This window comes from Vidua macroura, chromosome Z (genome assembly GCF_024509145.1).
Source record: "Vidua macroura isolate BioBank_ID:100142 chromosome Z, ASM2450914v1, whole genome shotgun sequence".
Lineage (NCBI taxonomy): Eukaryota > Metazoa > Chordata > Aves > Passeriformes > Viduidae > Vidua > Vidua macroura.
The window spans coordinates 74,613,744-74,631,472 of record NC_071611.1 but is presented as its reverse complement, the minus strand read 5'-3'; the positions used below and the strand labels follow the sequence as shown (position 1 = coordinate 74,631,472).

The window sequence follows — 17,729 nt, the reverse complement described above, 5'->3', positions numbered from 1 at the left end:
AGGGTCATTTTTCAGATGTGCAGTGCTTTGGGCTATTCTCTTGGTCAGCTTTCCTTTGCTTGGGTCCCATCTCAGCGCTTCGTTGGGGTACAGGCTGTAGGTGCTTGGTGCGCTCTTGGAGTTACTCTTGGATCCCTTGAACAGCAGGGTTTGGCCCACAAAGGGAATTTGTGCTACTTTGTGACAGAGGAGAACTTCCCAGGCTATTTAGCGTTTGCTGTACAGATGGTTGGTTATTGCTTTGCATCAATTCACAGGCCAATATAGAGGGTTTGCATTGTGATGTCAGGGCATGGTTGCCATGCGGTCATGGTGACATCAGAAGGTTGCTGTGGTGCACAGAAGGCCTCAGTGTCAGAGCAGCCCTAGGCCTTGCTCAGTGCAGGATGCTCAGTGCATCCTCCTGGTTGAGGCACGTGTCAGTGGGCAGCTGCACACTGACAAGAGCCTTGTTTTTTCTCGTGTTGGAGTGAATCTGCGCAGCAGTGCTACAATGATTGAGCAATTTGCTGCTGCATTTGTCACTGTTTACGGCGTTTCTTATTCTGCCTATTACCTGGCTAACCTGGCACGTAAGTAGAGGTTTTCCCTGGGTGTAACCGAACCTGGCTTTTGTATGTCTTCCTGCTCTTAGTGACTGAGTTATTTTGAAACAGAAGGAGCATTAGGGTGCCACTGGTTTGGGAAAGCTCCTGTCAAGAGATTCAGCTAAAAAGGGGGTGTCTGTAGGCACAGGGGCAGCATTTGCAAGGGAACCTGCAGGGGTTCTGGTCCCTCCACAGGAGAATCTGAGGCAGCAGAGTCTGTCATTTCCTCAGATTGCTGGGACAAGCAAGACAGCTTTGAAAATATAAACTGGAGAACTCCTTGGAAGGCCTTCTAAAAACTCTGCAGTTGTTCCCAGAATTCAGGGAAAGCTTCTTTCTTTCTACATTTTGTCATGAAAGGATTTGAGTGCCTAACTTGACCCTTGTCTGAGTGCTAAAATAGTGATTCCCTTTGCAATGAAATGCTAACTCCAAAGCAGTGACTATCTGCTCCTGAACCCTGGAGCTGCTGCTGTGCTGCGTCACAATAGAGCTGCCACAGCTCAGTGGAATTTTGGGGAAGCTTTTCTGGGCAACTGTTTCCAGCAAGTTAATGAGAATTAGTGCATACAACTGATTAATAAAAAAAAAAAAAGGGTACTGGAAGGAGAGAATTTTTAAAGATGTGTTATCTGTTCGGTAGAAGAGGAGCATTGAGTGTGAAAGAACAATTTACATTTTCTTGATCATGTTTATATTAATTTACTGGCTAAACAGGCCAAAGTGTAGGCACGACCAAGAATATGGTCCTGATCTCTTGCTGGTTGCGTGAATGAAATGTGTCTCCTGGAGGGATGTTGTGAAGCGGAAAATACTCTCTGTTTGCAATTCTTGTTCTGTGGGATTCACCAGCCCAGGCAGTTTTCTGACAGCATCTGCTTCATTTTCCCTTGCCCACTACAGGTCATGTGAAGCATGTATTCAGCGGTGCTGATGCTAAGGTGAGTGAGCAAGGAACATTTCATCTTGGTGGTGTTTAAGTATTGTAGAGTACGCTGTGAGCTTAGCCAGAACAAGTAGACTGTTCAGGGCCAGCCATGCAGGCCAAAAGAAAAACCATTTTCATTCCTTCAACTACAAACAAAAAGGCAAATCTGGATATTTCCTAATTTCCATCTCAGAGCCTTGAAGTCTTACAACCTAAGATTTGCAGAGAGAATATTATTTGCTAACACCAAACACGGATGAATACTTAATAAACAGCAATTTCCTATAGAGTTCAATTAGCCCATTTTCATAAAGCCACAGTGACTTAGACTTTTATTCCTATCAAACATCAGGAAACTTCCTAAAAAGATGTGGTTGTACAACAAGAAGGACAATTTAAAATTGTGGATATTGTATTTAAAGTCAAAGGGGCAAGTTTGTGGTGGGGGAGCTGCGTGGGCCCAAAGGACCCAGGGGTGCCGGTCAAGAGCAGCTGAAGGTGGGCCAGCGCGTGGCCAGGGAGCCAGGAAGGCCAAGGGCGTCCTGGCCTGTGTCAGCAAGAGTGGGGCAGCAGGAGCAGGGCAGTGAGCGTCCCCCTGGGCTGGGCAGCGCTGCGGCCACAGCTGGGAGTGCTGTGCCCAGTTGTGGGCCCTTGTGAAGCAGAAAGTCCTTGAGGGGCTGGAGCGTGTGCAGAGGAGGACACGGGAGCTGGGGAAGGCTGTGGAGTGCAAGGCCAAGGAGGAGGTGCTGAGGGAGCTTTAGCCTGGACAACGGGAGGCTCGTCAGGGCCCTTCAGGCACACTTCCATAGATCCATAGAGGACAGCGCTCACCCCAAGGCCTGCTTCCCTGCCAAACATCCCCGCTCTGCATCCATGTGCTTTAGCCATCTGAGGAGGTGACACTTCCAATTTGTGGTTTCTTGGCTTGCTAGGAGGAGAAGCCCTGCTGATTTTCTCTCTTCCCAGCAAGCAAAGATGCTTCTGCACAAGCTTTCCTGCCCTTTTCCTGCACCGAATGGGATTCTGATCCACTTTTAGTTTTCCATGTCTGCCGCTGCAATAGCAAAGGCCTTGCTGGCTATTTCCTACTTTTCCATTTCACAGCTTTCAAGAGCTAAAAGCTCCCTTGTGCAGAGGCACTGTGCCTTGCAGATAGCAGCCATGGAGGACTATCAAATTCCTAGGCAAACAGAGTTCTCTTGAATTAGCCCATTTTAATCTGGCCGGAGTGACTTAGAATGCCGTTGCTAAGACTGCTGATGATTTCTCCTTCAAAGAGGTGGTTGTAGATGCCAGGAGAAAGGAGGTGCTAAACGATAGGTAACGGCCTGTCCCTCATGTTTCTCTCTTGCCACAGATGACAGAAGCAGCAGCAGTCTCCGCCCCGGCTCCCTCTGCTCCTGGAGAAGAAGCCAAAGAGGAGCAAAAGGAGCAAGACGACCACGAGCCTGCAGCTGTGGTCACAGCAGAGCCTGATGCTTCCAAGAGAGTAAGTGCCAGTTGTGGCTGGTGCTGTCTTTAGTGCAAGGCAGAGCTGCAAGTTTCTGAGCAGCCAGCACTTGCTGTTGCTGGCTGAGGATGCTGAGTGCTGGAATCCCGCAGGACGCGGCCATTTCCTGCAGGCAGGGACAGCTAGAAATTGGCCTTTGGCCTGTCACCTTGAGGCACCCAAGAGCTGGGGGCTGCGGCTCAGCTTCTGCCTGCTTGGCTCAGTGAAGCTCTGTCTCTGGGCTTCTGCAGGGCCGTGGCCAAGGGCACAGGTGCTCGTGCTGGAGGTCACGGGGCTTTCTTTAGTTGTTTTCCCTTTGTGCAAAGGTGTGTTTGGCTTGTGGAAGTGTTCTGCAGTTTTCTGCAGCAGTTCTTCACTTGTACAGTCTCTTTTGGCTTTTGATAAGCGGCAAGGAGATGATTGCGTTGTCCATGAAGCTGGGGCAGGCCATTCTTGTGGGGTGAGGCCAAAGGAAGCAAGTGCCTTGTAGGGAAGGCTTTTTGCCAGGCAAAAAGCAGAAGGGGCAAGTTGCTGTGGATGCGTTTTGGGATGAAGCCTGCAGCTTTGGAAATGGCATTAGTGCCTCGGGTGGGGGTGAAGCTGCAAGTCCTTGACTGCTGTCTTGTGTTGCTGAGAAGAGGAAGGACATCTTGGAATTGTGGGTGCTGTATTTGACATCAAAGGGGCAAGTTTGTGGTGGGGGAGCTGCGTGGGCCCAAAGGACCCAGGGGTGCCGGTCAAGAGCAGCTGAAGGTGGGCCAGCGCGTGGCCAGGGAGCCAAGATGGCCAAGGGCGTCCTGGCCTGTGTCAGCAAGAGTGGGGCAGCAGGAGCAGGGCAGTGAGCGTCCCCCTGGGCTGGGCAGCGCTGCAGGCACAGCTGGGAGTGCTGTGCCAAGTTGTGGGCCCCTGTGAAGCAGAAAGTCCTTGAGGGGCTGGAGCGTGTGCAGAGGAGGACACGGGAGCTGGGGAAGGCTGTGGAGTGCAAGGCCAAGGAGGAGGTGCTGAGGGAGCTTTAGCCTGGACAACGGGAGGCTCGTCAGGGCCCTTCAGGCACACTTCCATAGATCCATAGAGGACAGCGCTCACCCCAAGGCCTGCTTCCCTGCCAAACATCCCCTCACTGCATCCATGTGCTTTAGCCACCTGAGCAGGTGACACTTCCAATTTGTGGTTTCTTGGCTTGCTAGGAGGAGAAGCCCTGTTGATTTTCTCTCTTCCCAGCAAGCAAAGATGCTTCTGCACAAGCTTTCCTGCCCTTTTCCTGCACCGAATGGGATTCTGATCCACTTTTACTTTTCCATGTGTGCCGCAGCAATAGCAAAGGCCTTGCTGGCTATTTCCTACTTTTCCATTTCACAGCTTTCAAGAGCTAAAAGCTCCCTTGTGCAGAGGCACTGTGCCTTGCAGATAGCAGCCAGGGAGGACTATCAAATTCCTAGGCAAACAGAGTTCTCTTGAATTAGCCCATTTTAATCTGGCCGGAGTGACTTAGAATGCCGTTGCTAAGAATGCTGATGATTTCTCCTTCAAAGAGGTGGTTGTAGATGCCAGGAGAAAGGAGGTGCTAAACGATAGGTAACGGCCTGTCCCTCATGTTTCTCTCTTGCCACAGATGACAGAAGCAGCAGCAGTCTCTGCCCCGGCTCCCTCTGCTCCTGGAGAAGAAGCCAAAGAGGAGCAAAAGGAGCAAGACGACCACGAGCCTGCAGCTGTGGTCACAGCAGAGCCTGATGGTTCCAAGAGAGTAAGTGCCAGTTGTGGGTGCTGCTGTCTTTAGTGCAAGGCAGAGCTGCAAGTTTCTGAGCAGCCAGCACTTGCTGTTGCTGGCTGAGGATGCTGAGTGCTGGACTCCCGCAGGACGCGGCCATTTCCTGCAGGCAGGGACAGCTAGAAATTGGCCTTTGGCCTGTCACCTTGAGGCACCCAAGAGCTGGGGGCTGCGGCTCAGCTTCTGCCTGCTTGGCTCAGTGAAGCTCTGTCTCTGGGCTTCTGCAGGGCCGTGGCCAAGGGCACAGGTGCTCGTGCTGGAGGTCACGGGGCTTTCTTTAGTTGTTTTCCCTTTGTGCAAAGGTGTGTTTGGCTTGTGGAAGTGTTCTGCAGTTTTCTGCAGCAGTTCTTCACTTGTACACTCTCTTTTGGCTTTTGATAAGCTGCAAGGAGATGATTGCGTTGTCCATGAAGCTGGGGCAGGCCATTCTTGTGGGGTGAGGCCAAAGGAAGCAAGTGCCTTGTAGGGAAGGCTCCTTGCTAGGCAAAAAGCAGAAGGGGCAAGTTTCTTTGGTTGCGTTTTGGGATGAAGCCTGCAGCTTTGGAAATGGCATTAGTGGCTCGGGTGGGGGTGAAGCTGCAAGTCCTTGACTGCTGTCTTGTGTTGCTGAGAAGAGGAAGGACATCTTGGAATTGTGGCTGCTGTCTTTGAAGTCAAAGGGGCAAGTTTGTGGTGGGGGAGCTGCGTGGGCCCAAAGGACCCAGGGGTGCCGGTCAAGAGCAGCTGAAGGTGGGCCAGCGCGTGGCCAGGGAGCCAAGAAGGCCAAGGGCGTCCTGGCCTGTGTCAGCAAGAGTGGGGCAGCAGGAGCAGGGCAGTGAGCGTCCCCCTGGGCTGGGCAGCGCTGCGGCCACAGCTGGGAGTGCTGTGCCCAGTTGTGGGCCCCTGTGAAGCAGAAAGTCCTTGAGGGGCTGGAGCGTGTGCAGAGGAGGACACGGGAGCTGGGGAAGGCTGTGGAGCGCAAGGCCAAGGAGGAGGTGCTGAGGGAGCTTTAGCCTGGACAACGGGAGGCTCGTCAGGGCCCTTCAGGCACACTTCCATAGATCCATAGAGGACAGCGCTCACCCCAAGGCCTGCTTCCCTGCCAAACATCCCCTCACTGCATCCATGTGCTTTAGCCACCTGAGCAGGTGACACTTCCAATTTGTGGTTTCTTGGCTTGCTTGGAGGAGAAGCCCTGCTCATTTTCTCTTTTCCCAGCAAGCAAAGATGCTTCTGCACAACCTTTCCTGCCCTTTTCCTGCACCGGATGGGATTCTGATCCACTTTTACTTTTCCATGTGTGCCGCAGCAATAGCAAAGGCCTTGCTGGCTATTTCCTACTTTTCCATTTCACAGCTTTCAAGAGCTAAAAGCTCCCTTGTGCAGAGGCACTGTGCCTTGCAGATAGCAGCCATGGAGGACTATCAAATTCCTAGGCAAACAGAGTTCTCTTGAATTAGCCCATTTTAATCTGGCCGGAGTGACTTAGAATGCCATTGCTAAGAATGCTGATGATTTCTCCTTCAAAGAGGTGGTTGTAGATGCCAGGAGAAAGGAGGTTCTAAACCATAGGTAACAGCCTGTCCCTCATGTTTCTCTCTTGCCACAGATGACAGAAGCAGCAGCAGTCTCTGCCCCGGCTCCCTCTGCTCCTGGAGAAGAAGCCAAAGAGGGGCAAAAGGAGCAAGACGACCACGAGCCTGCAGCTGTGGTCACAGCAGAGCCTGATGCTTCCAAGAGAGTAAGTGCCAGTTGTGGGTGGTGCTGTCTTTAGTGCAAGGCAGAGCTGCAAGTTTCTGAGCAGCCAGCACTTGCTGTTGCTGGCTGAGGATGCTGAGTGCTGGAATCCCGCAGGACGCGGCCATTTCCTGCAGGCAGGGACAGCTAGAAATTGGCCTTTGGCCTGTCACCTTGAGGCACCCAAGAGCTGGGGGCTGCGGCTCAGCTTCTGCCTGCTTGGCTCAGTGAAGCTCTGTCTCTGGGCTTCTGCAGGGCCGTGGCCAAGGGCACAGGTGCTCGTGCTGGAGGTCACGGGGCTTTCTTTAGTTGTTTTCCCTTTGTGCAAAGGTGTGTTTGGCTTGTGGAAGTGTTCTGCAGTTTTCTGCAGCAGTTCTTCGCTTGTACAGTCTCTTTTGGCTTTTGATAAGCTGCAAGGAGATGATTGCGTTGTCCATGAAGCTGGGGCAGGCCATTCTTGTGGGGTGAGGCCAAAGGAAGCAAGTGCCTTGTAGGGAAGGCTTCTTGCCTGGCAAAAAGCAGAAGGGGCAAGTTGCTGTGGGTGCGTTTTGGGATGAAGCCTGCAGCTTTGGAAATGGCATTAGTGCCTCGGGTGGGGGTGAAGCTGCAAGTCCTTGACTGCTGTCTTGTGTTGCTGAGAAGAGGAAGGACATCTTGGAATTGTGGCTGCTGTATTTGACGTCAAAGGGGCAAGTTTGTGGTGGGGGAGCTGCGTGGGCCCAAAGGACCCAGGGGTGCCGGTCAAGAGCAGCTGAAGGTGGGCCAGCGCGTGGCCAGGGAGCCAAGAAGGCCAAGGGCGTCCTGGCCTGTGTCAGCAAGAGTGGGGCAGCAGGAGCAGGGCAGGGAGCGTCCCCCTGGGCTGGGCAGCGCTGCGGCCACAGCTGGGAGTGCTGTGCCCAGTTGTGGGCCCCTGTGAAGCAGAAAGTCCTTGAGGGGCTGGAGCGTGTGCAGAGGAGGACACGGGAGCTGGGGAAGGCTGTGGAGTGCAAGGCCAAGGAGGAGGTGCTGAGGGAGCTTTAGCCTGGACAACGGGAGGCTCGTCAGGGCCCTTCAGGCACACTTCCATAGATCCATAGAGGACAGCGCTCACCCCAAGGCCTGCTTCCCTGCCAAACATCCCCGCTCTGCATCCATGTGCTTTAGCCACCTGAGGAGGTGACACTTCCAATTTGTGGTTTCTTGGCTTGCTAGGAGGAGAAGCCCTGCTGATTTTCTCTCTTCCCAGCAAGCAAAGATGCTTCTGCACAAGCTTTCCTGCCCTTTTCCTGCACCGAATGGGATTCTGATCCACTTGTAGTTTTCCATGTCTGCCGCAGCAATAGCAAAGGCATTGCTGGCTATTTCCTACTTTTCCATTTCACAGCTTTCAAGAGCTAAAAGCTCCCTTGTGCAGAGGCACTGTGCCTTGCAGATAGCAGCCATGGAGGACTATCAAATTCCTAGGCAAACAGAGTTCTCTTGAATTAGCCCATTTTAATCTGGCCGGAGTGACTTAGAATGCCATTGCTAAGAATGCTGATGATTTCTCCTTCAAAGAGGTGGTTGTAGATGCCAGGAGAAAGGAGGTGCTAAACGATAGGTAACGGCCTGTCCCTCATGTTTCTCTCTTGCCACAGATGACAGAAGCAGCAGCAGTCTCTGCCCCGGCTCCCTCTACTCCTGGAGAAGAAGCCAAAGAGGAGCAAAAGGAGCAAGACGACCACGAGCCTGCAGCTGTGGTCACAGCAGAGCCTGATGGTTCCAAGAGAGTAAGTGCCAGTTGTGGGTGGTGCTGTCTTTAGTGCAAGGCAGAGCTGCAAGTTTCTGAGCAGCCAGCACTTGCTGTTGCTGGCTGAGGATGCTGAGTGCTGGAATCCCGCAGGACGCGGCCATTTCCTGCAGGCAGGGACAGCTAGAAATTGGCCTTTGGCCTGTCACCTTGAGGCACCCAAGAGCTGGGGGCTGCGGCTCAGCTTCTGCCTGCTTGGCTCAGTGAAGCTCTGTCTCTGGGCTTCTGCAGGGCCGTGGCCAAGGGCACAGGTGCTCGTGCTGGAGGTCACGGGGCTTTCTTTAGTTGTTTTCCCTTTGTGCAAAGGTGTGTTTGGCTTGTGGAAGTGTTCTGCAGTTTTCTGCAGCAGTTCTTCGCCTATACAGTCTCTTTTGCCTTTTGATAAGCTGCAAGGAGATGATTGCGTTGTCCATGAAGCTGGGGTAGGCCATTCTTGTGGGGTGAGGCCAAAGGAAGCAAGTGCCTTGTAGGGAAGGCTTCTTGCCAGGCAAAAAGCAGAAGGGGCAAGTTGCTGTGGATGCGTTTTGGGATGAAGCCTGCAGCTTTGGAAATGGCATTAGTGGCTCGGGTGGGGGTGAAGCTGCAAGTCCTTGACTGCTGTCTTGTGTTGCTGAGAAGAGGAAGGACATCTTGGAATTGTGCGTGCAGTATATGACGTCAAAGGGGCAAGTTTGTGGTGGGGGAGCTGCGTGGGCCCAAAGGACCCAGGGATGCCGGTCAAGAGCAGCTGAAGGTGGGCCAGCGCGTGGCCAGGGAGCCAAGAAGGCCAAGGGCGTCCTGGCCTGTGTCAGCAAGAGTGGGGCAGCAGGAGCAGGGCAGTGAGCGTCCCCCTGGGCTGGGCAGCGCTGCGGCCACAGCTGGGAGTGCTGTGCCCAGTTGTGGGCCCCTGTGAGCTGAAAGTCCTTGAGGGGCTGGAGCGTGTGCAGAGGAGGACACGGGAGCTGGGGAAGGCTGTGGAGCGCAAGGCCAAGGAGGAGGTGCTGAGGGAGCTTTAGCCTGGGCAACGGGAGGCTCGTCAGGGCCCTTCAGGCACACTTCCATAGATCCATAGAGGACAGCGCTCACCCCAAGGTCTGCTTCCCTGCCAAACATCCCCGCTCTGCATCCATGTGCTTTAGCCACCTGAGGAGGTGACACTTCCAATTTGTGGTTTCTTGGCTTGCTTGGAGGAGAAGCGCTGCTCATTTTCTCTTTTCCCAGCAAGCAAAGATGCTTCTGCACAAGCTTTCCTGCCCCTTTCCTGCACCGAATGGGATTCTGATCCACTTTTACTTTTCCATGTCTGCCACAGCAATAGCAAAGGCCTTGCTGGCTATTTCCTACTTTTCCATTTCACAGCTTTCAAGAGCTAAAAGCTCCCTTGTGCAGAGGCACTGTGCCTTGCAGATAGCAGCCATGGAGGACTATCAAATTCCTAGGCAAACAGAGTTCTCTTGAATTAGCCCATTTTAATGTGGCCAGAGTGACTTAGAATGCCATTGCTAAGAATGCTGATGATTTCTCCTTCAAAGAGGTGGTTGTAGATGCGAGGAGAAAGGAGGTTCTAAACCATAGGTAACGGCCTGTCCCTCATGTTTCTCTCTTGCCACAGATGACAGAAGCAGCAGCAGTCTCTGCCCCGGTTCCCTCTGCTCCTGGAGAAGAAGCCAAAGAGGAGCAAAAGGAGCAAGACGACCACAAGCCTGCAGCTGTGGTCACAGCAGAGCCTGATGCTTCCAAGAGAGTAAGTGCCAGTTGTGGGTGGTGCTGTCTTTAGTGCAAGGCAGAGCTGCAAGTTTCTGAGCAGCCAGCACTTGCTGTTGCTGGCTGAGGATGCTGAGTGCTGGACTCCTGCAGGACGCGGCCATTTCCTGCAGGCAGGGACAGCTAGAAATTGGCCTTTGGCCTGTCACCTTGAGGCACCCAAGAGCTGGGGGCTGCGGCTCAGCTTCTGCCTGCTTGCCTCACTGAAGCCCTGTCTCTGGGCTTCTGCAGGGCCGTGGCCAAGGGCACAGGTGCTCGTGCTGGAGGTCACAGGGCTTTCTTTAGTTGTTTTCCCTTTGTGCAAAGGTGTGTTTGGCTTGTGGAAGTGTTCTGCAGTTTTCTGCAGCAGTTCTTCACTTGTACACTCTCTTTTGGCTTTTGATAAGCGGCAAGGAGATGATTGCGTTGTCCATGAAGCTGGGGTAGGCCATTCTTGTGGGGTGAGGCCAAAGGAAGCAAGTGCCTTGTAGGGAAGGCTTCTTGCTACGCAAAAAGCAGAAGGGGCAAGTTTCTTTGGTTGCGTTTTGGGATGAAGCCTGCAATTTTGGAAATGGCATTAGTGGCTCGGGTGGGGGTGAAGCTGCAAGTCCTTGACTGCTGTCTTGTGTTGCTGAGCAGAGGAAGGACATCTTGGAATTGTGGCTGCTGCCTTTGAAGTCAAAGGGGCAAGTTTGTGGTGGGGGAGCTGCGTGGGCCCAAAGGACCCAGGGGTGCCGGTCAAGAGCAGCTGAAGGTGGGCCAGCGCGTGGCCAGGGAGCCAAGAAGGCCAAGGGCGTCCTGGCCTGTGTCAGCAAGAGTGGGGCAGCAGGAGCAGGGCAGGGAGCGTCCCCCTGGGCTGGGCAGCGCTGCGGCCACAGCTGGGAGTGCTGTGCCCAGTTGTGGGCCCTTGTGAAGCAGAAAGTCCTTGAGGGGCTGGAGCATGTGCAGAGGAGGACACGGGAGCTGGGGAAGGCTGTGGAGCGCAAGGCCAAGGAGGAGGTGCTGAGGGAGCTTTAGCCTGGACAACGGGAGGCTCGTCAGGGCCCTTCAGGCACACTTCCATAGATCCATAGAGGACAGCGCTCACCCCAAGGCCTGCTTCCCTGCCAAACATCCCCTCACTGCATCCATGTGCTTTAGCCACCTGAGCAGGTGACACTTCCAATTTGTGGTTTCTTGGCTTGCTTGGAGGAGAAGCCCTGCTCATTTTCTCTTTTCCCAGCAAGCAAAGATGCTTCTGCACAACCTTTCCTGCCCTTTTCCTGCACCGGATGGGATTCTGATCCACTTGTAGTTTTCCATGTCTGCCGCAGCAATAGCAAAGGCCTTGCTGGCTATTTCCTACTTTTCCATTTCACAGCTTTCAAGAGCTAAAAGCTCCCTTGTGCAGAGGCACTGTGCCTTGCAGATAGCAGCCATGGAGGACTATCAAATTCCTAGGCAAACAGAGTTCTCTTGAATTAGCCCATTTTAATGTGGCCAGAGTGACTTAGAATGCCATTGCTAAGAATGCTGATGATTTCTCCTTCAAAGAGGTGGTTGTAGATGCCAGGAGAAAGGAGGTTCTAAACCATAGGTAACAGCCTGTCCCTCATGTTTCTCTCTTGCCACAGATGACAGAAGCAGCAGCAGTCTCTGCCCCGGCTCCCTCTGCTCCTGGAGAAGAAGCCAAAGAGGGGCAAAAGGAGCAAGACGACCACGAGCCTGCAGCTGTGGTCACAGCAGAGCCTGATGCTTCCAAGAGAGTAAGTGCCAGTTGTGGGTGGTGCTGTCTTTAGTGCAAGGCAGAGCTGCAAGTTTCTGAGCAGCCAGCACTTGCTGTTGCTGGCTGAGGATGCTGAGTGCTGGAATCCCGCAGGACGCGGCCATTTCCTGCAGGCAGGGACAGCTAGAAATTGGCCTTTGGCCTGTCACCTTGAGGCACCCAAGAGCTGGGGGCTGCGGCTCAGCTTCTGCCTGCTTGGCTCAGTGAAGCTCTGTCTCTGGGCTTCTGCAGGGCCGTGGCCAAGGGCACAGGTGCTCGTGCTGGAGGTCACAGGGCTTTCTTTAGTTGTTTTCCCTTTGTGCAAAGGTGTGTTTGGCTTGTGGAAGTGTTCTGCAGTTTTCTGCAGCAGTTCTTCACTTGTACAGTCTCTTTTGGCTTTTGATAAGCGGCAAGGAGATGATTGCGTTGTCCATGAAGCTGGGGCAGGCCATTCTTGTGAGGTGTGGCCAAAGAAAGCAAGTGCCTCGTTGGGAAGTCTTCTTGTCAGGCAAAAAGCAGAAGGGGCAAGTTGCTGTGGGTGCGTTTTGGGATGAAGCCTGCAGCTTTGGAAATGGCATTAGTGCCTCGGGTGGGGGTGAAGCTGCAAGTCCTTGACTGCTGTCTTGTGTTGCTGAGAAGAGGAAGGACATCTTGGAATTGTGGCTGCTGTATTTGACGTCAAAGGGGCAAGTTTGTGGTGGGGGAGCTGCGTGGGCCCAAAGGACCCAGGGGTGCCGGTCAAGAGCAGCTGAAGGTGGGCCAGCGCGTGGCCAGGGAGCCAAGAAGGCCAAGGGCGTCCTGGCCTGTGTCAGCAAGAGTGGGGCAGCAGGAGCAGGGCAGGGAGCGTCCCCCTGGGCTGGGCAGCGCTGCGGCCACAGCTGGGAGTGCTGTGCCCAGTTGTGGGCCCCTGTGAAGCAGAAAGTCCTTGAGGGGCTGGAGCGTGTGCAGAGGAGGACACGGGAGCTGGGGAAGGCTGTGGAGTGCAAGGCCAAAGAGGAGGTGCTGAGGGAGCTTTAGCCTGGACAACGGGAGGCTCGTCAGGGCCCTTCAGGCACACTTCCATAGATCCATAGAGGACAGTGCTCACTACAAATGCTATTTCTTCTGCAAATATCCTCTCACAGCATCCAAGTGCTTTTGCTCTTTTTTTGGTGACTCTTACATCTTGTGGTTTCTTCCTTTTTTAGGAGTAGATTTCCTGTTCAGGTTCTCATTTTTCAGCACGGCCAGGTGGTTTTCCTCCATCTTTTCTGCCCTTTTCCATCAATTGTCAAGATTCTGCTACGTTTTTCTTTTGTAAGGTGACATTTCTGGAGGATGCATTATTTTTGCATGAGAACACATTGTTTGGGGCTGCGAGCTCGGTGCAGAAGGAGCTGTTCTGGTGCCAGGCCAGTCAATAGGGCCTTTCACTTCGCGTTCATATTGACAGTACCTCTGCCTTTTTGCAGCCCAGGGAATCAGTAAATGTGGTGTTTGGAAATTGAGCAGGAAATCAATGCTCTTGCATTCCAGCTGGTCCTCAGAGATCAGAGGAGCTGGGAGGGGCTGGGCTTTATTTCTGATTACAGCCCCTTTAGCACTCTCAGTGTCGTCAAGTCCAAGAGAAGCACTTGGCCGAGCACAGATGCTGCAAGAGTGCCATTCCCAATGCAGTGCTCTGGATCTGATTGCATTCCATAAGGACCTAAATGCTCCAGATTCCCCGGGAGTGTGGTTTATTTAAGCAATAGGAGAGCAATCTCAGGATTGCTGCTGATCAGGGCAATGGCTACCAAGTGTGTGTAGCAACAGAAATGATAGGAAAGAGAGATTATAAGAGTGAGTTCTATCTATCTATCTATCTATCTAACTATCTATCTATCTATCTATCTATCTATCTATCTATCTATCATTTGTATAATTGAATCTTCTTGGCTCTTGTCCAAAGCAGTTGGAGGTGCAAAGTTCACCTAAAGCATCCCTTTCAGGCGAGGATTAGAGACACGTTCTGTTGACCGATTCCGAGCAGGCAGAGCTGTTTTCCCCTCCAGATATGGTGGGGTTTTTTTTCCCCTCAGAGCTGTTTTCCACCTCCAGCCTCTTCTTCCTGAAGCCCCCAGTTAATTTTTTAATTTTCTGCCTGTCCCAGAGAGGTGGAAGTATTCCATGTTTTAGGTGGTGAAGAGAACATGAACTCCAGAAGTGTCTCTCATAAAGGGTGAGCTCACCCAGGAAGCCACCTGCAGAGGCAGGATGGAGCTGTGGGACTGGGCTGGGTGTCAGTCACTACTGAAAGACAAACAGGACATGGCAGGAGCAGAGGGAGGCCCTCACCAGACCCCTGAGAAATGCCACACCTTCCCTGTCAGCTGCCTGAGAGGCTGTTGGAGCTTCAGCCCCCGATGGCCCCTGATTGTAGTGCCAGGGTCACTTTGAAATCTGTGCCTCCCCACGGGCAGAGAATGACCCAGGAGAGCAGCAGCACAGTGCTCTGGGAACGTGTGAGCCCATCAGTCCTTGAGTCTTAGCCCACAAATGTCCTATGGAAAGTTGAAACCCATCTTCTCTTGCTTTCTGTGCAGATCCTTCCAGAGAAAGAGCAGGAGCAGATTGCCTTATCAGAGATGCCATGCCAGACTCAGGGAGAGCTGAGAGCCCGAGAGCAGGAAGAGCAGCTCAGGCAGCAGGTGGAAGAGCCACAGGAGAATGGCCAGGTAAGCCTGACTCGCCAGGTGTCAGAGGGAAAGGGCAGGAAGAGGGGCATAAAACAGAGCTCTTGGGAGTGAGGAGGCCAGGAGTCCCAGAGGCACTGAAAGCACAGAGCCTTGGAATCTGCAGAGATCAGCACTGGGACAAGAGGGTTCCATTGGAAGCAGGTGTGGGTAGGGAAGCAGAAAGAAGGGGCTGAATAAATGTGATTTTGAGGCTGCAAGAGGAAAAAGCTGAGCCTTATGGCAGCTCCCAGTCACTTGCTCTGCATTTGTGTGTACAGAACATCAAGGCAGAGCCACAAGCAGAGCTGCCCGAAGCTCAGAGTGCCATCACAGAAGTGAAGAAGAGGAACCAGGAAGAGACAAGAAGAATTCAAAAGGAGATGAATCTCCATCAGCAGAGGGGTGATCAACAAAACCAGGTGACTGAAAGAGTGGCAGTCACTCCACTTGTGAAAGATCCTCTCTCTCGTATTTTAGAGAAATTGAAGGAACAGCTGGACACAGACTTTCAGAAAGCTCACGCTAAGATCATGGCAAGGGAGAAGAGGCAGGAGGAAGAAATGAAAATCATCAGAGAAAAACTTAATCCCCTCCCTCAGGCTCTACAAAAGCAAGTGAGTGAAAGAGGGATAGCCACTGCAGTCACCAAACTGGTGGTTTCTGCCCTTCTGGCCTTCCCAGTGCAGAGCAGCAGGGAGCGGGGTGATGCCTCTGAGTGCCATCCTGCTCTAGTGTGTATCACAGTCACTCAGAAGGACATTTCCTGGTGTGCTGAATCTCAGCTGCTGCCCTGGACAGTGGGACTTGTCCTTTGGCCTTTTGGCCAGCAGTCATCCAAATTGATTCCTGCTGGCCTGTTCCTGCTCTCCTTGTTTCTTGAGGTGTTTTTACAGGGGAATATGGTGACCCAGATGGAGGATTGAAACAAGCTGTCTGTATCCCTTGTAAATCTGTTCTTTCCTCACAGTCAGTGACTCCTGACTGACAGGACAAGCTGTAGTCTCTGACTGTTTTGTTCTGTTTGACTCGAGGTGCAAGTGTTGACATCTCACCGGGCAGCCAGCAAAGACTTCCGGCAAATGAGTGGCAATGAAGAGCCCCGAGGCTGGCGTGAGGCACAGGAAGTGTCCCCACCAAAGGTGCTACAGGTTGGGCATGACCTGAAGATGGTGCAGGAAAAGAAGACACAGTGGGGGGAGGACGAACACTTGAACAAGGAGCTGCACGTGTGTCTGAAGCCCTTGGAGGGGGAAAGGAATCCTTGAGTGGAAGTAGAATGGTCATTGTGGCAGTGATCCTTCAGAAAATCCATGAAAATGGACCATGAATCTGGCCATCCACTCGAGTAGAACTAGCCTTTGGTTTTGACCCATCCAGTCTGAGAAGTGGACATCAGAAAAAACCCACTTAAGAGCCCTGCATGTTGCTGACAGCACCTTCCTAAGGGCTTGCATTTGAAATGGAATCTCAGGCTAATCTCTGCCAGCCACCTTTCTGACATAAACTCATTTCTTGTCCCAGATCTACAAGGGCTTTGTCACCAAACCTGCTGCAGCAGCAGCATGGTCTAAAGGAGCCTTTGCTCTCCACCCTGAGAAGCGGAGCCGGGGCGGTTTGTTCATCTCCAGTGCTGACCCAGCTGCTGCTCAGCAACAGGAGATCAAGGATGACTCCCTGGAGCTACGGAGTACGTCTGCTGTATTTCTTGTCTGAGGGACAGTCTATTGTGTGCAGGTGTCAGCATAGCTGTACCAAATGCTTTTCCTGAGTTTGGTATCCCAGGGACATTTAGAGACATTTCCCCACAGGAACTGCTGTAGAAAAGCAGTCTCTGTGCTGGCCACCTGTGCCGCAGAGCTGTCTGCCTGGTTGTTGTTGTTACCCAGCCGAACACAAAGGGTTCAAAGCTCCAGGCTCTGGGTCTGCCTTTTGAATCTCCTGGAAGCTGGGATCTCTGCTTTAAAGTGAGCATCTTGCATTTTGTTTCCCTCAGGGACAATAGTGAACATGGAAAATCCCGTGATGAAATACACGGAACTGGAATATATTGGCAGAGGGTGAGTCCAACCACAGTCACTTCTACATAACCATGGGCCAGGTGTTTTTCTGGTGGAATATCTATGCAGTGTGAAGTCAGAACAGCTGCAAACAGACATCTATCCCCGTGTTCAGACACTGGGGATAGATTGTCCCATCTCTCAGTGCTGCTCCGAATTTGTGAGTGTGCCCAAGAAGGCATTGGCAGAGACACCTCCATGCTGCCAAGTTCTTGCCTGCAGCAAGGAACAGGACCTGGAAGATTTCCTTGTCTCTCAAGTGTGGGACAGTTCTGTGTTAATTTCCTGAGCATTTTTGTATATCTCCAAATCATACAGCCACACTAATAAAAGGGGAAGAAACGTGCTTGCCTGAAAGAGCAACCTACTCCCTGATAGCTGTCAGATAACAGTTCTCAGGAACATTTCTTTCCAAAAGATTGCAGAAGGAAATACTCCATGGTCAGGATAAAAACTGCACAGTTTAGAACCTGAAACCCAAGGTGAAAGAAGGAGATCTCCTTAGGAGCTGAGGCAGTAAACGGCAACGCTTCAGGGACAGGCCCAGTGCCCATGCACTTGAGAGGAAAATGCATCATCTGCCTTCGGGCAGAGCCCGCCTGCATCCAACAGGTTTTAGGCATTTGCAGCAGAGATCTCCTCTGTGGGCTGGCTTTCACTGCAAGATCTAAATGTCTTCTCCTTTCTTTGCTGCTTTTTTGTTTCTAGGACTTTTGGAGATGTTTGCAGAGCACTTGATAATGCCACAGGAGGACAGGTAAATGTCAACATCTCCCGCAGGTCCTCTGGTGTGAGCAGCTGTGGCTGGAGCTTTGAGTAGAGCTGTGCTGAAAAGGCACAAGAAGCACAGACTGCTACCAGCCTGCAAAATACATTTGGGACAGTCTTTGTCCTTCTCAGCTGCCAGAAGGAAGGCAAGGAGGGCAGCAGTTCCTTTCACAGAAGGATGTGCTCATTCGCTCTCCATTGCTAAAACAAAGGTGGTGCCTTTGAGCATCTCACTGCTCTTTGGGGCTACGGCTTCAGAGTCCTGAATTCTCATTTCTGCTTGCCAGCAAATGCATCTGAAAGTTACTGGTAGTTCCTTAGCCACCTGCAGTGCTGCACTGGAGAACTGCACGTAGGGAGAGACCTGCACGGCGTCCCTAAAAGCCCTAAGTCCTGCCCATAGCCCGAGATGTATCCACAGAGTATTAAGGCATGGATTACTTCTTCTGAATCCCAGACAAAGCAGCAGGGAGTGTGCTCAGAGCT

General features: G+C 52.5%; 1 protein-coding gene across 1 annotated transcript; it reads left to right on the top strand.

Annotated features, from left to right (window-relative positions):
* The first annotated feature begins 2,976 nt into the window (after positions 1 to 2,976).
* LOC128822363 (MAP7 domain-containing protein 1-like) lies at positions 2,977 to 15,732 on the top strand. Its single transcript, XM_054004058.1, has 8 exons — positions 2,977 to 3,004; positions 6,361 to 6,492; positions 9,848 to 9,979; positions 11,592 to 11,723; positions 14,287 to 14,418; positions 14,697 to 15,032; positions 15,450 to 15,528; positions 15,722 to 15,732. The coding sequence occupies exons 2-8, from the start codon at positions 6,361 to 6,363 to the stop codon at positions 15,730 to 15,732; spliced, it is 954 nt and encodes a 317-aa protein (XP_053860033.1). The 5' UTR covers positions 2,977 to 3,004.
* Positions 15,733 to 17,729: the final 1,997 nt, after the last annotated feature.

Excerpts from the sequence above, each read along its gene's own strand:
- LOC128822363 (XM_054004058.1), top strand. The coding sequence starts at position 6,361 with ATGACAGAAGCAGCAGCAGTCTCTGCCCCGGCTCCCTCTGCTCCTGGA. Across the intron at positions 6,493-9,847 it reads AGCCTGATGCTTCCAAGAGA|ATGACAGAAGCAGCAGCAGT; the intron begins GTAAGTGCCAGT and ends CTCTTGCCACAG. Across the intron at positions 14,419-14,696 it reads AGCCACAGGAGAATGGCCAG|AACATCAAGGCAGAGCCACA; the intron begins GTAAGCCTGACT and ends TTGTGTGTACAG.